Source organism: Tauraco erythrolophus, chromosome 4 (assembly GCF_009769465.1).
Source record: "Tauraco erythrolophus isolate bTauEry1 chromosome 4, bTauEry1.pri, whole genome shotgun sequence".
NCBI classification, from domain to species: domain Eukaryota; kingdom Metazoa; phylum Chordata; class Aves; order Musophagiformes; family Musophagidae; genus Tauraco; species Tauraco erythrolophus.
The window spans coordinates 47,095,412-47,119,808 of record NC_141468.1 but is presented as its reverse complement, the minus strand read 5'-3'; the positions used below and the strand labels follow the sequence as shown (position 1 = coordinate 47,119,808).

The following is a 24,397-nucleotide window of genomic DNA, read 5'->3' as shown; positions in this document are numbered from 1 at the left end:
AAGTAGGCTGTGCTCTGTGCTAGAGTCAGATATGGAGAACTGTTGTCGTCACACAAAGTCATTTTTTACAGAATAGCAGCACTGGGAACAAGGCCTTAGGAGCCAAGATTTCAAGCAAAGGCAATTATTATGTTTGGGAAAAGTACTCAGAATACTGTCCTTGTAATTCACAGTAAATGATATATACTGATAGTAACAACAGCTTCTCCCTGAGGATATCAGAACACTTATAGGGAACGCCTAATGGCCGAGGCTTTATTTTGTCTGGTCCCTAACTAGTCAATATTCTCTGGTTCACTCCAAATCTTACAAGGCAGCATCACTAGCAATCATCCCAGACTTCCAAACCCTGAGCCCACCTGAGCTTTCAACTAAAATATAATTCTTCCTGTCTAAAGTTATCATTCTTCCTTCCTGGATTTGTCAGCCCTACTTATGAACCAAATATCACCGTGATTCTTAACAGAAAAAGGAATGTGTTTAGTTCCTTTCCACCAACCAGGAGAGATTTCGACTTAATATTTGAACAGCGAAATATTTTCTTACATGTTTATATCTTACAACTAAATCTTATCTCCCAAGTTTCTTGGTGTTTTGTAGGTTATGTGCTGCTTTCTTATTGAATTTAAAGTAATTTGATCAAGAAAATAAATTAATTCAAAAAGTCTGGCAGTGAGCCAGTTACTGCTCCTAGGAAATCTAATAAAAGCTTTTCCATAGATGTTTGAAATATGTTTATCAAGAGAAGAGAGACGGGACCTAAATTCTGTAAATGTAAGATTTTTTAATGAAATTAGATCAAACAGATCAACAAGGGCATAATAAAAAATATGTCTATAGTAGGCAACTGTTAATAAAACAAGTATAATAAATTGGTAGTTCCTTTCATTGCTCTTATAAGTAAGTATATTATTTATTCTTAATAAGGTTAATTATCTGAAGCCCAAAACTATAATGGGGTAACGAATGGCCACTCAAACAATTGGAAGTAGAGAACTAACTTAAATTTTAGCAGTAGAGGTACCCACACATTTAGGATTTTATATATTTAGAATGGCTTCTGACCTCACACCTCTCAAATAATTTTAAATTAGTTATTATGTTATAAAATGCTGTAAGTAAACTTGGTTGGAAATACTTTTTCCTGCTTCATTTTATGTCTTGTGAGAGACTTGGTGCCATGAATAAATCCATTGCATCTTCATGAACAGTTTGTGTATTCCATATTAATTTTATTTTGTCCAATGAATCTAGTTCAAATGTTGCCTTTTTTGTGTGTGTGCTGATTCCTCCTCTCCTTTTTGATTATCCTTCACAGTTTGGTAGTTTTTGCAACTACAATGTGAATCTTTTTTTTCTTTCATTGTATGTCTTTGTGTCCTATCCTACTATGGATAGTAATCAGACTGTTTCTCTGGCTGAAAAGATTGAATTAATGCTATTGCATACTGATTTATAGTCTTGTATAATCTTTATTCATTATGAAACTATTTTCTTATTACATTGTCCTTTTTCACCAGCAGGGGTGATGAGAATTGTTCTATAACATTAGGTACTTCTTCAGATCAGTTCTGGCATATGTACTGATATCCTGTTCTATGGTGTGTTTTAATATTTGAAATGAATATTTCCTTAGCACCTGAATTCAGACTACTATTTTCCAGTGTACAGGCATAAGACGTAGATTTGGTCATTTATGGAAATGAAGACCAGTTGTAATTTTGAATCTGAATTCTTGAATCCCAACTTCATAAAAAACATACGATTCAGTGATATCTGTAAATAATGTACACAAATCCTACTAACATTTTGGAAGAAATTTATATTGGTAATATAGTAGAGATGTTTACCAAAACTGTAATTCATAAAGCTGGACTTTAGGAAAGTTGAAGAGATTTTAAAGTTGAGACAAAAATCTAGAAGTTGTGTAAGGTTATGCTTAGAATGATTATGACAGATTGAGACTTTAGAAATTCTGCTGCTTGTTTCTGTGTACCTTTGAAATCAAGAAAACAGAATTTAAATAGATGGCAGCTCTTAAAAGTTTCAGTGTTATAAAATTGTCCCTTGTCAGTCAAAAATACTGACTAGAAAAGTAAGGAGAATGTTGAAGAGCAACATGCCTGTGAGAAGAGAACAAGTTAAAGGAGCATTTCTGTAGGTTACAGGACTTTTTTATGGGTTTAAACCATAAAAGTTAGAAAGGTCTAACTAGAAAAATAATAGTCTACATGTTAATCTTCTTGAATTTGCAACTATTGTTTCATTTTTCTCAATCAAAAAAAGACTTTTCAGATCAGCTTGGCTGAACTTAGCTTGGCAAAGTTAGCAGGGAGTCAAATTTAGACTTCTGACAGGAAGTTATCTTCAGACTTAACTATGGAGAGACTAGCATCTCTGCAATTTTACACTCACTTCAGATTAGTCACGTTGAAATATGTTGCTGTGGTCCTGATCAAATCTTGCCAAGTGTGCTAAATAGGAAAATAATATCTATGATAGCAATTTAGAAAAGGAATCTAATCATTTGAGGTCTACAATCAGAAGTTGATAAGAAAAAGATGTCTGATGTATTTGATCATATTTTAGCAGGTTTTATTTGAACTTGAATGTTTAGGTTAATTGTCCAATTTGGGCTAAACCAGTGGTAAATACAACAATGGCATTTATGCACATTTATTTTCTATCAATCTTTTATGTTTTTGGATTTTGTTTTGGTTTTAGCACATATGACTCCATCCTTTACTTTTTCAAAAGAGAACTTAGCATAAAAAGCATTAAGAATTACATCAAGAATTACTGCCTTAGAGAGTTAAATAGTATGTAGGTACATGGAAAGCTGACTGTAGGTATGTTTTGTGGTAGATATGTTAAGTTGGATTTCATAAACATAAAAGCATCAATATAAGAAATATGTTTTACTCGAAAGTTGTATTACTGAGTTTTATCTATATTGAACAATTAGTTTCTTACCTAGATCTGTGCTGTTATCACTGTCTGCTGTTGTAAGGATCATTAGAATTTTAAGAAGATTCAGAGGCTGCCTAGGAAAAAATTTAGAGTCTTCTGTGTCTTCACCTTCACCTATTTCATCATTGTCTCCATTCCAGCGTGTTTTGGCTACCTATGTAGAAAGTTACAGAAGTTGTTCAGTGATTAAATTAATATGTTTTCAAATAATTTGCACATTATTATTAGTTAGAGTTAAATAAGAAATAAATAAATAACACACATGAGTGTGATAGTAATTAAAAATCTTTTGCTTCAACAAACCAAAAAGTGAAAATTCATGTCTGTTTGTAAGATAGAGGAGAGTCTCTGTGCTTCCTTAGGAGCATTAATTCTGCCTTAATTTATTCACTAATTGAAGAGAGAACAAGTATGAAAGGAAGTTAGCTGTGTGGTTCTTCACAGCTTAGATCTGTTATCTGATTACTACCCTAGAGCTGAAACTTGTGCCAGACTTCAAACTCGGTGTTGTTCCTGTATATGGTTACTCTGGATTCATTACAGTAATAAAACCATTGAAACAATAAGCTTTAAAAATAATTAATTTTTGGGAAAGAAATTGTTCCCAAACATTAAAAATCAAGTTAATCCCTCAATATGTTATATTGTATTCTTTTGTTTGCCTTTCACTTTGAAGACATAATTTAGTTTTATTTTAGCATTAATTATTTACTTATTTACTTATTTACTTAGAAAGCAATGATCCTAGGATACCTAAAGACCAGCAGAGGCTAAGAAAAAAATAAACTATGACTTGTATTAGACACAGGTGATAATTCAAAATGAAAGCGTAGTGAAGTCAGCATTTTAATGGATCAATGAAAGATTGTCATGTGAAAATCCAGATCTGTTGTTGGCTGCTAGTTAACATATCCTGAGATTTTATCTTTGTTTCACATGATCTATAATTACTTTCCATAAATCATGATTTTATAATATATACCTTGAAGTATCTCCCTTAATCTACCTGAAAGTCCCTTTTGACACAAATTTATGGGTAATTTTGCTTGGAGGGAACCATAATTTCTTTAGCTCAGATTTGAGAACCATTTGTACCATAAAGAAAAAGAAATGAGTGAAGCTATTCAGAAAAAAAATTATTAAATTGCCGATTACTGTGTACAAAGGAAATCTATGCTAATGACATTGAAAGACCTTTTTCTGTTAAGACAGACCTAATTCTCTTACATAAGCTGAACATCTTAAAGCTCAGTGTATTAGTACTACCCTAAAAGACACAGATTGTCTCAGACAATTTTAATTCTCATTCTATTATATTTTCCTATAATTGCTTTGGGTGAAATGTTGCCTTCAAGTCTTGGTCTTTGCCCTGAAATCAGTAGTCACATGAGATCTGTTTGGGCTGTAACTTGGAATTTAGTGAGTAATGAATCAGCCTGACTCATATCACAACAATTTTCAACATTTATATTAAGGAAGAGTTGTTTAAAATGGTGTGTCCCTGAGATCTCAAATGCTGGTCAGAGCTGATTCAAATGGTCTTTACGATCAGAATTGAAACATAAGTTGAAAAAATACACTTGAAAAAGCTTTTTTTTCAAACTTAATTATTCAGATGGAAATAAATATCTTTTAATGTAGATTAAAATTAAATTAAATTACATTAAAATAAATTAAATTAAATGTTCCACAAAATCTTGGCTGCTGTACAAACTTACCAGATAGTACTGCCTATAATCTTTCCTCCTGCCCCATGCTTTTTTATTCTAGGACAGGACAGTGTTTCTGACAGGATTTATGCAGACACAGTACAGTGACAGAAGCCTTTAAATTTACACCAGCTTTCCAAAAATGGTATCTATACATCCTACCAGTGTTCTACTATGTTTAATACACAATGTTATCCATTAATAAATAATTTATTATATGTGCTCATGAATGCAAAATGGTACAGAGAGAGTTTACTGTTGAATTTACCAAAATAAATAAGTTTTATATTAGCCAGGTCTTCCAACTTATCATAGTATACCATGCAAAAATATTTTCTAGGACCTGAATCTTTCCATCCTATGTACTGTCTTAGAGCAAGCTACAGAGTTGGAGAGAAAGCAGCTCATTTTCCAATAGCTGAATAGGATTTTTAATAGCACTATCAATAAATAAAACAATATTTTTAATACAATAAAACCTAGTTGTATATATGCTAAAATAGTCAATGAATACCACAGCAGAGGACTTTCAAGTACATGTTTTTCTTAAGAAAAAACACTTAAAATGTATGTTGCAGTTACTAGCAGATGACAAGTTGACAGAAAGCTAGCACTTGTTTTCCATCACTAGCTTTTGATTCATAGCCTTTTGGCACTGTTTTCTTATAACACCAGTTTGGCATCCATAGTGTTCTATATGAAAGAGCGAGTCTTGGTCTTGCAGTGTTACAAAATCAATGCCTAACAGCTCTTTCATCTTTCAAGCTAAAAAAAACAAGTACCACAGCACAAAATAAGGATAGAAGATATAACAAGACAATGTTGACTATCCTGTCATTTATAGGTTCCTTTGTATCCTCAATGGCCTTTAGTCATTATTGACTGTTTGTTTTTTAAACCTCTGTACGTGTATAGACATAATTTTGCAAATGCTACAAATGGCCAACATAGGATCAAAATGCTAATAGATTTAACAAATTGCCTGGTCAGTAGTTTTTGGGCTTCTTATGTATGTTGACCACTCATTTTCTTTCGTTTGCAGATTGTAGCTTTGCGTGAACAAAATGCACACATTCAGAGGAAAATGGCAGCCGGTGAAGGGCCTGCTGAATCAGAGCATATTGAAGGAATGGAGCCAGGGCAAAAGGTTCATGAAAAGGTATAAAATGTTAGTTTTCATTGGATCACATCAATATGAGAAATAATCAAGTTTAAGATTTTTGTAATGTGAATATTTTATGGGAATTCCCTTTAGAATATTGTCCGCCTACTGAAACTAGGATCAAAAAATGAGCTTGTTTAAATGGAAAGGAAATGCAAATGGACAGGTGCTTGCTCTTTGATATGATATTGAGTTAGATCCACAGCTTATAACAAACTTTTCTTGGAATTTTTTGCATAATGTTACAATTAAGGATGCTATATCCTGCTGAGTGATCCACTGTACATCACGTACAGAAGAGCAAGATGTAGTGACACATACATGCAAAAGGGCATATGTGCAAAAACTGCTGCCATAAGGGGCAGAAAGAGACCTAAAAACTAGAAAAAGTAATTTTTCTCTGTGTCTCCTGTAGATACTCTTCAACTTCATGTCCATGTTCATATAGACAAAAGTGAAAAGCATTTTACATACTTAACACTCTTTCAATATGAAATAAGTATATAGAATTTAGGCTATGTATTTGCCACTTAAGGCTGGAAGAGAGAAAAAAAGTAGAGAATATATGATTTAGAAACAAGGTTTTCTTCTAAGCCTTAGTTTTCCAGGTTGATAAAAATCAATTTGCATATCTTCCTCTCTTGCTTTACAGTTATTAAATTAAAGTGCAAGCAAAGCGTAACATTTGGCAGACAGCTGAAATGAGTAGAGCTGATGCTTGGATTTTTAATTGTGCATTTTTGTTTAATGACGTGATGAACAGTGGCATAAATCATACTTATAAAAAATAATGCTTATCATACTTATTTATTTTATAGGCAATCCAAACTATGAGGGCGCACTTGTACTGCAAGCATTAATTTTACATGTTTTGTGGTTAATTTTATGTGCGTATTTTTCTTTGAGTAATCTATGTGGTTGAGAAACGCACAGTAAATAAATACTGTTCAGCTACTTTGCTCTTCCTTGCAAAATTTTACTCTGAAATTTTGTTCAAACATTTCAACATTTGTGAGCACTTGTGCTTTTAAGTACAACCACACTGCTTAGCTAAAAATCTCTAATTTTGTACTTTCTTTGCAAGCTGTGTCTTCTGTTTTGAGCCATTTTGCTCATTATTTATAAGCAGAACTGAATGGAAATAAGAATATCTATCCTTTAAGAAATCTGCATATTTAAACATTAATGAAAGAGAAATGAAAGCCATTTTCTATTAAATGTTTCTAGAATGTTATGTTCAGACAACTTCTGTGCTTCATAATCAGAACAATTTCAATTGGTCTTGTTAGGCTGAATTAATGGCTTGTGCTTACTAATTTTTGCTCCTTATATTAATGAAAGCATACTAGATAGGAAGTTAACAGGAGGCTATATTGACACCAGATCGACCAGTGCACTCTACTTCACATCCTCTGCACTAGCTTCTCTCTACCTGTCTACCATTACCTTAGTGCTCACCATCAATTCCTCCTTAGTTTGTGAAGAGAAGTTCCCTCTTTGTAAAATACTTCAGCTTCAGCCCAGACTCTAAGCATTCATTTAGAAAATATTCCTTCAACTTCAGCAGCAGGGTTGGAGAACAATAAGCTATGAGGTAATGATTTGCACCATCTTATAATACGGAGATTAAGCTTCAGTTTCAGTCAGTCTGAGTAGATCCTACCTTTTAGGTTTCCACTTTGTGGCTGATAGTCACAACAATTATACAGATAAAACTTAAGCAGGGCCTTCATGACATCACCATATTAATTATGCCTATCTCCTTGGACTTCTCAGGAGATATGCATGTGGTAAAATCTACACAGACATCAAAGTAGAGCTTGCCCGTGTTCCCAGAGCAAGTAGTATCCAATCAGTGTAGTCAGAGGATCCCTCAGGTAAGAGTTAACCAGCGTGGCTAACATGGCAAACATGAAGACTGGACTGCTTTCTGAGATTTAGGTTTGTGAAAGTTTAACATCTCTTCTGAACCTGGAATAACTTCTTGTGTATTTAGGAAAAAGATGCCAACGTAGATTTCAGCTCATTTTTAGTATCAATACTGAATGATTACTCTACTCTGCGGGGGAGGGGGGGGGGGGGAGCGGTGTGTGAAAGATAATCTGACAGAATTCTACAGCAACAAAGAAATATTTTGCAATATTGCAATGCTTAGAATAGGTGCTGAAAGAAGTTATTAAATACTTGTAAGCTACTTCCTCTCAAGGGGGTTGAAAGAACAGTCCAATAACTTTTCTGGGCCATTCATTTTCTCTTTTGAAAAATCTTGGAAAAATGGGACATTGCCAGAGAACTGAAAAGTTAATGTCATGCCAATAATTAAAACTTAATATGGCTCAAGTTGCATTAGTTCATTTATCTAAACTGATAGCAAAATTATAGTGAAAAAAGCTAATAGTGAAAAAAACAACAAACCACTCCAGAATCTGAAAATCAAAGAATGCTAAAATGAGAGTTCACATGTTTTATAGAAAGTAGTTTATGCATATATGTTTTTATGAGAAAAAAAAATGATTCAAAAGGAAATTGTTCTACTGTACCATAAATTGATTTCTATAAAGCAATGGCTTGGTAAATGGTAACTTTATTTTAATGAGCAGTAAAGGATATCAAGCTAGTTAGTCTTTAAGAAACAGAAATCTTATTAATGATGACAGGGTGTAATTATAAATGGAGACTCATTATCAAGTATAAATGAAGCATCTCAAAAGAAAATAATGGTAAAATAAATGTAATGAGAAGTATTAACTATGAAATTTATTACTTCACACACACACACAAAAAAAAAACCAAAACACAAAGGAAAAATTCTAAGAGAAAGAGTGAGTGACTTTTAATTATGATTTCATGAAAATCCAAACTTTGTAAGGCACCTGCTCTGGGAAAATATTAGGGATTTCAACATGGAATTATCCTGATTTAAACCAAAACAAAATGAAAAAACAAGGAGTGTCTTGAGTCTAGCTTTTTGTGCCTGGAACAGACTACAGATTGCACTGTGAGTTGCTTTCATTGGCAGGTGAATGCCAGGTCATTGAGCAGGTAAGGTCACATGTTTTGTAGTGGGGACCTCAACTAGGTACATTAAAGTTTCTAGTCTATGACTACAAAGCTATATCACTTAGGCAAGAGAAATTTATAAGCTAGCAAATACAGGAACTTGCAAAGAAGCCAACTTGCACAAATAGAACAGCTTTAAAGGACTTCGAAAAATTGTTAAAAAAAAAACTGACAAAGATCATCTGCTATGGGAATTAAGATGCGACTATTTCTATTATCAGATATTGTCCTACCTAGATCTGTGACCACTGGACACCACTTGCCACCATCCTGATCTTTTACTCGACCTGTAAGGATGATAGCCTAATTTCTCTGCAATTAAAGGCCAGGAAAGGTAGAATCCCCAGTGAATAAAGTGCCTGTTGGGAAATCTATTAGTAAGCAGGTAGGGAAGCTGCAAAGGACTGAATAGCGTTAGAGATCAAGATGATATTGATGGAGGATGCATGCAGGGATGTTAAAGGAAAGAAGCTGGGCAGGTTTGAAGCTCTGCAGTGGCACAAACAGAGGAGAAGGAACATGCCATTCAGCAGGGGGGTAGCTTATGTGTACCTCTTCTCAATTCTGATGGTTTCCCATATGAAACAGCCAGCAGTGAGTGACAACAGATGAGCCCCTTTTGACAGTACAAGCAGGGTCTATTGACTACACCTCATGTACCTCTGGGGAAACTAGGGTGCAAGGTGTTAGTAAAGGATCACCAAAGTACATCTGCTGCCTCTAATTATTGCACCAGCAGTACTGCGGGTGGTTATTTATCCCAAGCAAACCCAAAATGATGACGAAGCTTTGGGACAAGAAGGGTTGGTGTTCTCATCAGTCATTGAGTCCTTGATAAGCTTCATAGCTCAGAAATAAAGATACATTGTGAAGACTACAGTGCAGCTGTGCAGGTGGTGTTGCCAAATGATCTTTGGTTTTCTCAGTTCAGGAGCTGATGGGCAAAAATAGACTATGTCATGTAAAAGCACGAGAGTCTCTGACCAGTGGTTTTCTACTTTTGTGAGAAAGATTAAACAAAGGATGCCTAGAGATGCATTTGACCACAACCCTTAGGTTGAAAGTGTATTATTTTTCATAAAACTTCATAAATGTGTATGGTTAGTGGGGCAATGTAGAAAAAGGATGTTATCATCTGGTGGAATAATAAGAAGGAAAACTTGCAATCTATTCATATAAGGTTGTACCATAAATCACAAAGGGGGAAGGTGAAATGGGTTAGATGTATTATAAGCAACAAAGCAGAATTAGTCAGAAAGTCGGACCTACACTGAAGATAACTTGGATTGATGTAATTGCCACTGACAGAGGTAGGATCCTAACGTCAGTAGGAATAAACTTCATCCCTTAATATGGAAAGAGCTCTCTGATAAAACCTCATAGTAGAGCTCTCTGTTAAAACCGCATAGTTATTTTTTAAGAATTTGTACGTTTGGGAAGACTAGAATGAATAAACACAGCACCTATGTAATATGGGAAAAAGACTTACAATAATTCTGCTAAAATGGATCTAGGAATTAATGGGGATGAGAAAAATATTATGGATCAACAGTATAACCGCAAATGCTATGATGGGATAGCTAAACAGAATTAGAATCTGCAGGACCTATGAAATATTCCTGAGCCTTCCTCAGCACTGGTAAGGCTTCAGCTGAAGTCTTGTACCCACCTTTGGATCTCATACTTGAAGAGAGATGTGGACTGTCTTGATAAGAATTCAGAAGATAGAAATAAAAACAATCAGAAATCTAGAGAACATAACCTGTGAGAAGAATTTTCAAAATGTAGGCTGAAAGCCTAAAAAAGAAAAGACACAGAATTATTATCTTCAAATATATAAAAATGCAGCTTCAGCTATAAAGAGAATCAGTCAAAGAATCTCAAGAACTAGAAACTTTCAAGGATTTTTAGGAGAAACAACCTACATTTTAGAGAGGGTATAGTGCTAAGAGGGTTGTGATCTAGGTGGCTAACTATGATTCTGTAATACAGGGCAGCCAGAGAACCATTTTAAAGTCTATATTCACAAGCATTGTCCTCTGATTGAAGCACTAAGGCTTCCACCAGTAATATACTAATTCCCAATAAAAGCTGTAATATATTCAATAATCTCATCAGAACTCTAACTACAAAAGCCGTTTTATGATAAAGCAAGGCTGATGTCCTTCTCATTGACAATTACATGGCCAGTTCTTATGTATGCAGGCTAAGAGGAATTTTAAAATAGAGAAAGCAGACAAAAAATATTCCAGTGATAAAACTAGTGAAACAACGAGAAGTGCTAAATATGAGAAACAATTCAGTACATAGAGTAATCCGAGAATATGCAAAACTCCAGACATGGTCATTTTGCCATGTATCAGTGTAATTTATTTCATGTGAAATAATTAAATCATATTAATTATTTAAATCTCTAATAAAAGTTTCAAAGGAAAATGAAAATAAAGAGATTATGGCATACCAGTGATCCAGTTAATCTAGCACTCCTCATTTCCAAACTATGAGATGTTTTAGAAAAATACTCTCAAAATAGGTATTTGGGATTATTCTTATTCAAGTTATTTTTTTTTCAGAGTTCTGTTTTGTTATGTGTAGAACTATAAAAGAAACATTTTTTCCAGTCTTGTCTGAAGTCGCTTTCAATAGTCTTATTATTCATATTATGAACAAAATATACATATTGAGAGAGAGATTCTACATTACCAGTATAAAAAGTACATGTATTTTTATAAAACTCCACTTCATCACCCATTAGTTTGTTTTTCAGACAAATGACTACACAAGGCTGACACTTTGGTTTGGAAAAAAAAGTAGTATCAGACCAATATCAGGTTATCTACCCATCTAATTCATAACCCATTGTGCTGTTTCCTACATAATTTTAAATCAATATGATTCATTAAGTTTTTATCAAAAAACAATGTACAAGTCCTCGTAAGTGTATGAAGTAATGAGTTATTTGAGGACTCCATTGTCCCTACTTTTATTTGTCATTTGGAACTAGCAATAATTTTCATCTATATCCAATCAATGGTCATGGTCAGAGTGGAGGAAGGAAATATTTTTCCACAAGGTTTCAAGGATAATTTGTCAAGATACCACAAGTATAAGGTTTTCCTTACAAAAATAGTAGCTAGTACATTTAGAGACAAATTGAAATGCCTGAACCTGTGGCTGATTCTCATGCACTGTCTACCATCTGTAACTGGAGCAAGAAGTAGGAATGAGTCTCAGATGCTGATAAGAGGCACAGTGTGCTCTCATTTCTTGTCGTAAACTGTGTCTCTTTAAAGTGGTGTTTGCTGAATCCCAAAAAATAAGATGCTGAGAATAAGTATTTTGTTTTCAAATGAAGTAATTATTTCATGCTGATATTTATTTCAGCTTCCATAAGAGCCATGGAAATTGAATTATTCAATAAAATTGAATGTTTTCAGAAATTTGCCTATGCAAATTGGGATGGATTGAAGTTGCTTTGGAAAACATATAATCTTGTGATGTTTGTGTACCTTAAATATCTAACATTAATGTATCTCCTTCACTTATAATGATCTCTTTCCTTGATGATTCAAAATTCATTGCCTATTTCTGGCCCATGTTGGAGAATATTCTGCAGTAAATTCCATGTCACATCTTTGAATTCAAAAATCTAGCAAATTTTTGCTATAATTCTTCTGAAGTTAATGGAATTTTATCAGAAATTAATTGGCCTTGGGAATAACTATTTTTATCCTCAAAGAAGCCTTGTATAAGACCTCTCCTGCTTGACAAAGCACTTCAACATGGATTTCTGTTACACTGAAGACACAAAAGCCAAGCATTTTATTCAAGTGTGAATCAGGGTGTTTCTTCTTGGAATCACCTGTTTCTGTTTTTACACTTCATTGCTGCAACTTGTAAACACTGCTAAAATGCAAAGCCTATTTGTCCCTATTTGGTGCCTCTATTTTTTTTAAATATTTCAATTATTAATTAATTCAATATTAATGTTAATAAGAGAACTCCTCCTTGTTCCAAGATACATAACTGTACCATTAAAACTCATTAACTAGTTTTATGTTTTTACCAACTTTTTGTAACAAGTATACCACAATAGTCCTCCCTGTGCTAAGGGCAGTTTTACAGGCATAATTGTTCCTTTCCACACAGAATAATAAACAACTATTTCAGGCACATGAAAACAGATACATATGCCAAGACAGGTGAAACAGTGCAATAGTCCTCCTGAACAAAGACCTTTTTCTCCTAAATAAATAATGGTACATTTATGAGGAACTCAGAGCAACTCCTTTTTACAAGTATTAAACAGCTGGGGTAATTTGCTTTATAATATAACTCAAGAAGTTCACATTCAGCTTATTTAAGAGTCATATTTTTTCTTCTTGCTCATAACACTAAGATATTCCAATAATTAAATCAAATGGCAGTAGTTTATAAATACTAAAATCTGTTAAAACATTGACAGCAATTACAGACATTGTATCCTGTAGGAGTAAAAGGTGTTTTGCCAAAGCAAATACAGTAGGCTAAAATGTTCAGATCAAGTAAAATTAAAATGAAATTATATGATAAAGTAACAGGTCTCTTTCAGAGCAGTGATCCCTCAGAATATGTTCCATTTTTGGACGGGACTATTTTTTGATTTTCTGATCACTTTCTGTGGTCAGTAGAAAACTGTAGAAGAAAACTCTCTGTTTCAGTTTTTATTTACTAATTTATGTCACATGTGCTCCTTTGTTTTGAATGAATAGATAAATAATATCTTTCCTTTTAACCGGCAGCATTGTGAAATGGCAGAGAACGGAGTGAAGGCAGGACGTGTGTAGCCCTCATCAGAAGCACCATTTTTTTAAGAGGACTTAGTAAGGGTTGAATACCAAACATCAAAGGGGTGTTTGTAACTTAGAAAAAGTTTGCTGTAAGAACTTTTTGTTTTGCTGTTTACTGAGTGCAGTCAGAATGTGTGATGTATAAAAAATAGTGAGACATGATCCTTGCCCCAAAGTATGCACATTCTGAATCAGAGAAATAATGCACTTCAGACACAAAATACATTTGATAACCAGATGATGAGTTTGTTTCCAAGCAGTGCAGATATCTTTCTCGCTTTCTAATTATCCCCTTCTGGATTAATATTGATAAAGCTAATTGGAGAATCATGTGCTGAAGGGGACTTAATGAAGATTGATAGTTTGACACACCTGAGGAGGTGAGAAGTTTTCAGAGTGAAAGAAAAAATGGATAAAAGCTGCCGCTGAGATTAGAAATCTTTATGAATCTAAAGAGTAAGCCTGGGAGAGTATGCAGTATTCTCTCTGAAAGAGTCTAGGCAAATGTTTTGTAAATATTGTTCTGCTTGATAGTTGAGTATGTCTATATTACTATGAATACTTAGTGCTGAACACTATACCATAGGGATTTTATTATACTGAAAAGCTGCATTACTTATGCATTATTTAAATGATAAATTGATCGACTTTGCAGATCTTTAATTTTTCAAGAAATCAGCTGTTTTACATAAATTAATTTGTCTTTCAGTCATAAAAATTTCTTTTCCTTTTCACCTAATAGAAACCCCTATATACTTCTACATAAGAAGCCCGTTAAAACACTGCTTTAAAAGTCTCATTACCTTTGCAGGGGAATTTTACACTTCAAGCACTGTACTAGCTGACAGCATTGGCTGACTGACCTTTGCTGGATGATTTACTGCAAGGAGTTGCCAGGCCAGCCATTTCTAATGGTAGGCTGGTGAGACTTCTAAGAAAAAGAAGTTAGTCAAGGCAAACGGGGCAGGGTTTGCAGGAATCTTCTAACAGTGTAAAATAGAAATAGGCAAGCACGCTGGATGAGACCAGCAACAATGCTCACCCATCAAGTAAACTTTCCCCACCCTGGCTCCCATTTTGCAAAACAGGTAAAGTCTGACAGGTGATCACAGGCATCGGAAAGCAGAATAAGAGCTGAAAGCTGATCAGGAAGCAGAGTTATTCCAGATCTTTAATGTAGTAATAAAAGCTGGAGTCTTTTGATGGCTCGATAAAAAGAGCAATAAAGTGAGGATGTTTGGAGAGAAAAGTGCTGGAGAACGCAAGGATTTTTACATCAGTGTTGAGGTGAGGAAGAAGTATTTCAGTTGAGAGAACGTTGGCTTTGATAGTTGATTAGAGGTTGGAGAAAATTCGGAGTAATCGAAGAGGAGATCTCTAGTGATTATGAGTTTATTGCCTGACACAGAGCAAAAGATGTGGAACAAGCTAGAGAAGTAGGATAGCCTTCAAATGTAAAGAGGCAACTAACCACTTAGAAATGACTGTGACGGCTTAGGTGGAATGCTATTATTTTTTTGTTTAGCTTTTCACATTCTGTTTTGTGTGCTGATTATATGGGTGACGATCATAGTGCTTTTGCTTGTTTCATTGTCACTTGTGATTGAGCTACAGCATAACTATGTATCTGTGTTAATATAATTTACTTTTTTAAAAACCTTTTGCTTGAGGCATTTGAATGGAATAAGAGTGGAAGAACTCTATGCTATAGTAAAGAGCATCTTCTGGTAAATTGTTACGCATTTATTCTTACATCTCAAACAGCATCAGTAAATATAACTCTTTGCAGCATTAAATTTTACTCTTACTTTCATGAAGTCAAGTGATGTGTATAATTTAGCTTTCTTTGGTGATTATTTTACTTCCTTTTTAGTATTTTTATACTACAGAATTCAGATAAGTTTATTTGTCCTGAAAAATATATAGTATTTCTGTTTGTCCCCTGATGATCTGGCCTTCATGACCAGCTTTTCTAAATCGGAAGGAATATCTCCTCCACTACAGATCTAAAAATAATCTCTTTTCCTTGGAATTTGAGACGTTTTCCAATTTGTCTGCCTAACTGGTTTAAAAGCTTAAAAAAACACCTTACCACCTGTTTTTAAAGCTTTTAAACTTAATATGACGTTTCTTTTGTACTCTTCCTCATCTTGAATTTTCTGTGTATGTATTATTTGTAGGTATTATCTTGGTTCAAAGAGGGTCTAAACATAACTTAGATTTTAAAATTGGTACTACTACTGATCATGTTGTTTTTCCAAAATATTTCTAAAGTGATTTATACCATAAAAAATTTTGTATATTGCATATGAAGTACAGAAAAGCTTTCATATTTCAGCTGCTATATCAACAGTTAACTGACCAAAAGTCTGAGCAACTGACAAAATACATCCATATTTTATAGAACAACAGCTGGCACCTGCCTTAGTAGAAGATGGATGGAGACTCAGTGATGTTTCTTTAAGTTGAGATGCCATCTTAGAATAACAGGGTGTGCAAGAGGGATATTGTGGAGCTCAGTCACTATGAGTGTTAGGGTAACAGGCTTATAGCAGATATGAGGATGTGTCATATCTGGAGGCAGGTAACAGTAAATTCTAGTCTCCAAGAGCTTCTGCAGCAATGGCATTCTGTTATTTAGAAACAATTTTGTCTTATTTTTATAGCCTTTTCTAAATATTGTGGCTTTTCAGAAAACAGTTCCTTGCTGAATCTTATCTTGTATTCATTGCTTTATTTTTTATATATGCTAAAAAAAGAAAAAAACTAAACACACTGATTTGATGTGTTATAAGGTTCAGAGAGAACTTGCACAAAATTGTGTTCATTGCTTACAATATTTATATGGGCAAAATAACCTTCACATACTGACCAAATAGAACTTAATATATGCAGACCTTTGAAAAGTCATTTTAGTGTTAGATTTTATGTTGCATATCAAGAAAAATAAGTATAATCAAAAGAGTGTTTTTTAAAAAATGGTTTCATGTTTATAAAGATAACTCAATCCTGACATAACTCTAGTGTTACAGAGTGTCAGAAGTCTTCAGGGTTGTGCTGTTTGCCAAAGGTAGCCAGCCCAGCTAATGCAGACAGCTCCTTGAACATTAAGAGGAAAGCCTGAGAGAAATTTGTTCAGTGTGAACTCTCAAAAACCACAATGTCATTATACTGACTTCAGAACACGGTGAGGAATTCAGTTTTGACACTACAGATTTATGGTGCAATGAACTTATCAGTACTCCTTTAAAAAAGAATTGAGAGTATCTTAGTAAAGAGTAGACATGACACACACTTTTAGGCTTTGGTGGGGTTTTTTTTGGTTTGGGTTGGGTATTTTAAAAAAAAAAGACAAAAAAAAAAAAAAAGAAGAAACCAGTGCTTACATCATAAAAATATTAGTTTGTTCTAGGAATTCTAAAAGACAAGACTTCTGAATTTTAAGATTACTTTCAATCATTCAAATCTACTTTGTGGTTAGACACAGCTTGACTTTTAGCCCTCAGCGTGGAAATGCTTATGTACATGGGCACCACGTGAATCTCCTGCACTCGTGCTACCACAAACTGAGAAACACCAATGAGGAGTTTTATCATGTAAATGAATGCTATCTCCACTGCTGATTGTTCAGAAGTAACACTGTGAGATATTCTTTTTTACCTTCTCACCATTCTCTGAGGTTAAATTCTAGCACAAAATATGTAATTAATTACTGGTTGATAGTATTTAGACCAAACATATCTGTGTCAGATGTTTTACAGCGGGTGCAAAAAATCTCACTTGGAGGTGCTTTTTACTGTTCTTTATAAAATTAGATTCCTGTGTGTATTTTACTATATGTAGTTTACTGTAAGGTTCTTTCTTCAAAATAGACTGGGACAATTTTACAATTTCTTTGCCAACTGCTGTAGTCTAGTGTCCTTACTTGTTTTCTGTTGTTTGTTTGTTTGGTTTTTTTAATTAAGTGTACTTCCCTTCCTCCACCCAATTTGCCTGCAGTATTATTGCTAAGGCTTTGAATTGAGAGGGCAATATGAAATGGATTAACAGAGGCTGCAATATTCTGAGTTAGTCTTGTTTTACACTTGCTCCTGGTGTTTCTTTTACCATTGTTCTTGTTTTTTACTGATAAACTATCTGTGGCTTGTTTTCCTTTTATTATTTCATGGCAGAGAGGATGAAGGAGAGAAGCAATGGTCTAGGGGGATTTATTGTTATGTGTAACACTCCAATTTGCTGCCCTTCCTGCTGACATTCCTATACAAGCAACAGATTGTCTTAGTGCTATGCTTTTTTGATCATGAAAAAAAGAAAATCTGATACCAGGGATGTTGGTTTCCCTTTCACACTGTTCAGCAGAAGGGAACATGAACATTTATTTCCCTCCTCTGTTTCCACACGCCATAAGCAATTCAAATATTCCCCCACCACCACCCCCTGAATATTTCTTGTTTAATCCATATTACCCTTTATGGCACTTGGTCCTATAGGATATTTTTAAGCTTTGACTTCCTCCACAGTATGCTGCCTCTGTTGTTAATACCATCACTGTCATAGGATTTACTTGACATTTATTTTATCTCTTTTCTGTTTCTCCTCCTAACTTGTTTTGCTATATTTAGGCGAGTGTTAAACCTTTCTTTATGAAGTAAGAGTGTCTCTGAAATCCTTAGTATGGACAGTGATTTCTCAGTTATTTATCTAGTATGTGGTGCTATATCACAAAAAAAAAAAAAACAACAAACAATAAAAAAAACCCACAGCAGGTGTTCCTCTTGCCATTGCACTTTCCCTCATTCTCCCCAGAGTGCAACATTGCTGGGTACGGATGTATTTGCTCATTTACCTTTGTTTGCTCTGAACTAGCCCAAGCAAAGACATCTAAGTTTGTATTAGGACTTTCAGGCTGATGCCAACCAGATTTCTCATGTGGCTGAGAAATTTGTATAAGGGGGCAGGAGGAGAGGGCAGAGACTCTTATGGTGTGTGTAGCAGGCGTGCACACATTGCAGCTGTGGTACCTGTTGTGTCAGTAGAAAGCTAAAAAGATTAAGTCAAGAATATATGTTGATACCATTTCTGTAGTATTGTGGTCTAAATAAGTAAACGTGATAGAAACAGATGGACTTTTCTTGGATAAACTAGTCAGTAAAAAAAAAAAAGTGAAGCATTGGAGCATGTCAGCTATTTGCCACGTCCTTTTTTTCAAGACAAAATAGCCATTGCTAGTAGATACTGTTATGTGAAATTATTGAAATTAAGGAATGTGTCCATATGTAGCTTTCTCACAACCACATTTGATAGACAGCATTGTGAAATTTGCTCAAGACTTTATCTGGATGACTAACTTGTAAGCCGGATCGGGGTATCATGTACATTTTTCATTTTCTCTTGCTAGAATGTTTCAACCAGTTAGAAAGTTTTCTTTAATGTTCCTGCTCTCCTTTAAAGACCTCCCAATTGTTTCATCTTACTTTTAGTACTTTCTTTCCCCTCTCCCTTTGTAGTAATTTGACACTATTTCCTGCATATGTTGGGGATTTTGGGTAGTGCATGGATATGACAGTTAGGAATGTCTATTTTGAAACTTCTTTTGTGCATGCTTTTTTGAGAAGATTTCCCTTAGTGCTTCTGGCAATAATTAACAGAGATCTGTTAAAAACTTAGATTTCATTATTATGAGCATTTAACTAATTGTTTATTAACAAATGGTTTGTGATTAATACATAGCATCATCGACAGGAACCTCTTTGAGTACCAGGAAATATTTCAGCACAAAAAAATTCAACCAGGTTAAAAAAACCCACAACAACCAGTGATAAAGAAGATGCTGCAGTTTTGTCCCCCTGCTTATTCCATAGAGAATTCCTCTGGGGCATGGGAGGTTCCTACTCCTTTCACTACATTAGAAGATATATTTGAATCAGCGTCATCTACAGAATGCCTTTTGCTTCTACTGGCATATCATATTTTCACATTCTTGTTCAAACTTTTTTTTGGGGGGAGAGAGGGGAAGTATAACCATAAAACTGTTAGTAAATCCCTCCTGAGAACATGAGGAATGTTATGTCAGTTACTCCTGGAATTAATGTTTAATAACTTTTTATTTGTGGTCTTTTAGAGTGATTACTCTATGTGATGTACTCATATAATGGACATAAAATAATAGCAACGCATAAAATTGACAAAATGCCAGTTAAAATCCCTGGGTAAAATTTTAAAATATGCTTCAAAATTCTAAAAATACCATTTTTTCAGCTTTTTATTTTTAATAGTATTTTGAAAGAAAACTTTATCCCACTTGTACTAAGAATAATCATAATGTTGACATTTATTGTAAGTTGGAAATTTTAAATAGCAACCAGGTCTGTGAATGAATACAGAAAAATTTAAAACAATAGTGAACAATGAGTAGAAATAATGAAGCTTGTAAAAAGAGCTCATCAAAGAATTATGAGGGAAGTTTATGTGCATAAATCGAAATATATACATGAATAATTGACAATCATAGCATTTGGATTAATTCTAAATACTTTTTTATTTGTCTTTGCATAAATCTCAGATATTACATAAATTAGTCAAAAATATTTTTCACTTTTTTTTTTTTTGTTTGGTTGTTTAGGAAAAAAATGTATTAATGAAAAAGAAAATTCTCTCCCATTGGACATACTCCGAGATATCAAAGCTTATCGTTTCAAAATGAACACTGTCTATATGTCATAAGGTATATGATCACATGCCATTTATTGCTTTTCAGAATTGCTATTTGGCTTATTATAACCATGCAGCAATTCCTGGACCACTATGTAGAGAATTGTAGGACAGAGTCAATGCCTGGTAAAATTTATTAATCTGTGACAACTACTAAAATTGCTGCATGAGATTAAAACTATCAAACAGATTATAATAATCCTAGATAAAAAGGGTTATTTTTAATTTTCAGAATAGACTAAAGAATGATGGTTAGAATGTTCTGTCCTGTTTGAGTACTGTTGTGTTTACATATGTGATTGCTTCCTGCTAATGGGACTTAGATTCAAGTAGACTAACTGCACACTTTCCAAACAACAAACTGAGCATGAAAAAGTTTTTAAATTGCTATTGTCATTTTACCATGGTATCCTGAAAGTAGATCAACGATGATTCAGCAGCTAACATAAAGTGTCAAGATAATATGATTAACTAGTATAAAGAAAGCAATTTTGGAACTGTTATTTGATGTAATGAATTTTTAGAGTAAAATAATTTTATTCAATGGTCTGCAGAGGGGCAGGTGGTTTTGATCTGGGTTCATTTTATGGCTGATGGGGGAAAGAATGTCGTTAAAGCCATTAAACAAAGTAATGTTCTTTGAATTTGCTAGATTTCTGTATAAATATGTTTTGACAATAATAATACAGAAGTGCTAATGAAGGCAAGCTTGGTTTCCTCTCAGATCTTGCTAGGAATATTTCATATATACATTGCTATACACCCTACCATTTGAAGGACAATAAGTGCTTTTTAGGACAAACATTCTTGTATGATGCTCTCCAAGATCTATGTCTTATTTGAAGTGACAGTTACAGTGACATACTTTGTTCCTATACTGCATAATAAAAATTTGACCAATAAAATTGCACCTAATCAAGAAAGTTAATGACAGGTTGGAATACTTTGGTTTTAATTTTTGATGTTACAGGTCAAAATCAAATCGTTTTGGTTTTGCTTGTTCTTTTTGCTTATTTTTTTGACACGAGATAGTTGACTTTGTATAAAACTGTGTCTTAGCTTATGCTGGAAAAGGCTAGTGTGACTGTCTGTTGTAATGAGGCAATGCCATCAAGTCCTAGTGAACACAATTCTTTCTTGAAATAATTTATTTACATTTATATCTGCCACATATATTCTTGAGATCATATTCCAAATACAATAAGTTGTTTCTGGGCTTTAGTTTTGGTGGTTTTTTTTTTTTTTAATAGCTATATTCATACCAGGGCTTTCAGCAGCACACAAACTACTTCAGCAGAACTTGGTTCTAATGTAGACTTAGCCATTGTGTTGTCCAGACTCTAAGCACTTTCTGGTACAGTGAATTTGTAATTTATTACTGTTGCTTTCTGTCTGCAGTGTGGCCTATTTTGCAAGTGAAATAGACTTGGATTAAGTTTAAATGCTGTGTAAGTTTAACTCAGGTGCATACCTGCAATTTGGTGCTTTTTAGGAGTCATATTGTTGCAATTTGTACTTGAATAGCCATAATGTCAAACTAAAGCTTTTTTTGTATAGTATTCTGCTCTGCAGACGTGTACTTCTCTCTGTGATGTTACATTCTGGAATCCTTTTATGTGAATTAATTCTACTCTTTTACAGTTTCTCCGCAACTACATCTGTCATATCTACCATGAAAATTATTGTGTTTTTCTCTTTTTAGTTTCTTTTGTAATTTTTAAAACAATCTTTTTTTTAAAAGAAATTCTTTACATAGAGTCCACATCAAAAGATAATTAATAAATAATGTCACTTCTCTGTTAACAGCGCCTGTCCAATGGCTCCATAGACTCAAATGATGAAGCCAGTCAAGTTGTTGAACTTCAGGAACTACTGGAAAAGCAAAACTATGAAATGGCACAAATGAAGGAGCGTTTGGCTGCACTGTCTTCCCGAGTGGGAGAGGTAGAGCAGGAAGCAGAGACTGCCAGAAAGGAGTTAATTAAAACAGAAGAAATGAACAGTAAATATCAGAGAGACATTAGGGAGGTAAGGAGTTAACCACGTTCACCTCCTATTTCTTGACTGCTATTCCTGTGATACCCAGTACAAACTGATAGAGGCCAATGAATATGGGAAGCAAAAGTTGAGCGCCCATGAAAGCTCTTGTACATAGGAAACACAAAATTTACGTTAAGAACAAGTACTAGAAATCTCTTTATAAAACTGTGTTCGTAAAAGTGGGTGTGTATATGCACAACTGCAACAGGAAGAAGGCCAACTCCTTTGCCAGAAGACACTCTAGTAATGCTATAACACAGGTTTTCAGCTATTTCAAGTTTTTAAGATGAACTCTGTTAAACAGAGATGCTGGTCATGTAGATAGTCTAAAGTACATTTTAAAATTCCTTGGCTGTTTTATAAAACAGTGTTATTTACATAATCAATTATAATATTTACTCATGTGTAGCAACATCATTACCCCTGTTACAATATGCTATTCCCTGTTGTCAAAAAAATGGAAATATATTTCAATTTTTCTTTTCTTTAAATTTGTGGTGCTCCTTAGTACTCTCCAGAATATCTTCTCCTATGTGAAGCTCAATATATGTGGATAGTTGGCTTATAGAATCTATTGTAATATTTTGAAATTAGAGCAGTTATCTTTCTGATACACTCCTTTCTACAATATAGATATTTCATATGAAATTATGTGTGTGTGTGTGAATTTATTTAACCTCTTATTTCTAGTATTATGGACAAAATGTTTCTTCAGAACTCTGATGCCTCACACAGCCTTAAAGTGTCTTCACGTCTTTGTACTCTGCCACTTTTTAAGTATCGAATCATTTTTATCAGGTTACAAAAAATAATTTGCACTGGTGTTTCTCCTCTTCCACCACTGCTACATTATATCACTAGGGGTCTCTAATATCTCCACTCTCATTTACCTTTTGGCATATATTGCTGTTGTATGGATGCTTAATTGCCACTTACTGTTTCTGCCTTCAATACCACGTTACACCGGCTACAGGCTCACTTGCTTTCAGCCCTTTGCTTCCTAAGCAAAGTGGCCACTGATACATTTGCATGTAGAATAATTACCAAGTCTCCGTGAAAAATCTGTTGTGAAAGATATTTGTGAAGGTGGAAGTGCCTGTCTTTATTATTTCATACGACCACAAAAGATAATCTTCCCAATGCAGAAAATTAAATGCCTGAGACAGAGTAGCTTAGTATTGTGTAACATGGATAAATTATTGGTTTTTTTTCCTGTGCGTTTTTAATGAATGCCATATGTATTACTATTTTTACAGTGGTTTTTTTTTCCAGCAATATGCAAAGAGATCACCTGGATATAGTCCAGTTTAGGACTAGCTATTTGGATCAGTTTATGTGTTCATTGTATCTTTCTTGAAAAATAATCTCACTTACTTCAACACTGCTTTCTTAATGTAATATAACACAAACAAGACATGCTCATCAGAAATATTTTCATTGTGAAAGATTATATGGCAACATGTACGTCTTCTAAAGAGACAGACACAAGTTTAAAACTGATAATATTTTCTGGTTTTATTAAGAGTAATTGAAGAGGAATAAACAATGTAATAGACTACTTAATAATCTATCTAAATTACAGTTATTGACTTCAATGAGGTCAACTTGTAATACATGAATAAAAACAGCTCAAGATTTTAAAGAAATCCTTATCCATAATATATATGGATAACATACCCATATGTTATGATTCTGTAATGTATCCAGCATTGTGGTCACATTTTCCTGAAATTTCAGGGCATGTCACCTGCTTTCTGCTACATGTACTTTGGCAGAAAACTTTAGCAGGACCCAGGAATAAGAGTAGAAATGTGCACGTACATATTTTCCCCACGTCACTGCACTGTGTTTCTCTGATTATGTAACTATATCAGTTTTTCTACTTTCTGATCAAACCAGCTGTTTAAGAAGCAAAC

At 34.0% G+C, this 24,397-nt stretch overlaps 1 protein-coding gene across 4 annotated transcripts in view; it reads left to right on the top strand.

Moving 5' to 3' along the window:
- Window positions 1–24,397, top strand: part of PPFIA2 (PPFI scaffold protein A2) — a 339,695-nt gene that overhangs the window by 246,726 nt on the left and 68,572 nt on the right. For all 4 annotated transcript variants that reach the window (XM_086609969.1, XM_086609968.1, XM_086609971.1 and 1 more), the window contains 2 exons: window positions 5,722–5,838; window positions 22,248–22,469. In XM_086609969.1, coding sequence (XP_086466095.1) covers window positions 5,722–5,838; window positions 22,248–22,469 — 339 coding nt within the window. The remainder of the gene's footprint in view (window positions 1–5,721; window positions 5,839–22,247; window positions 22,470–24,397) is intronic.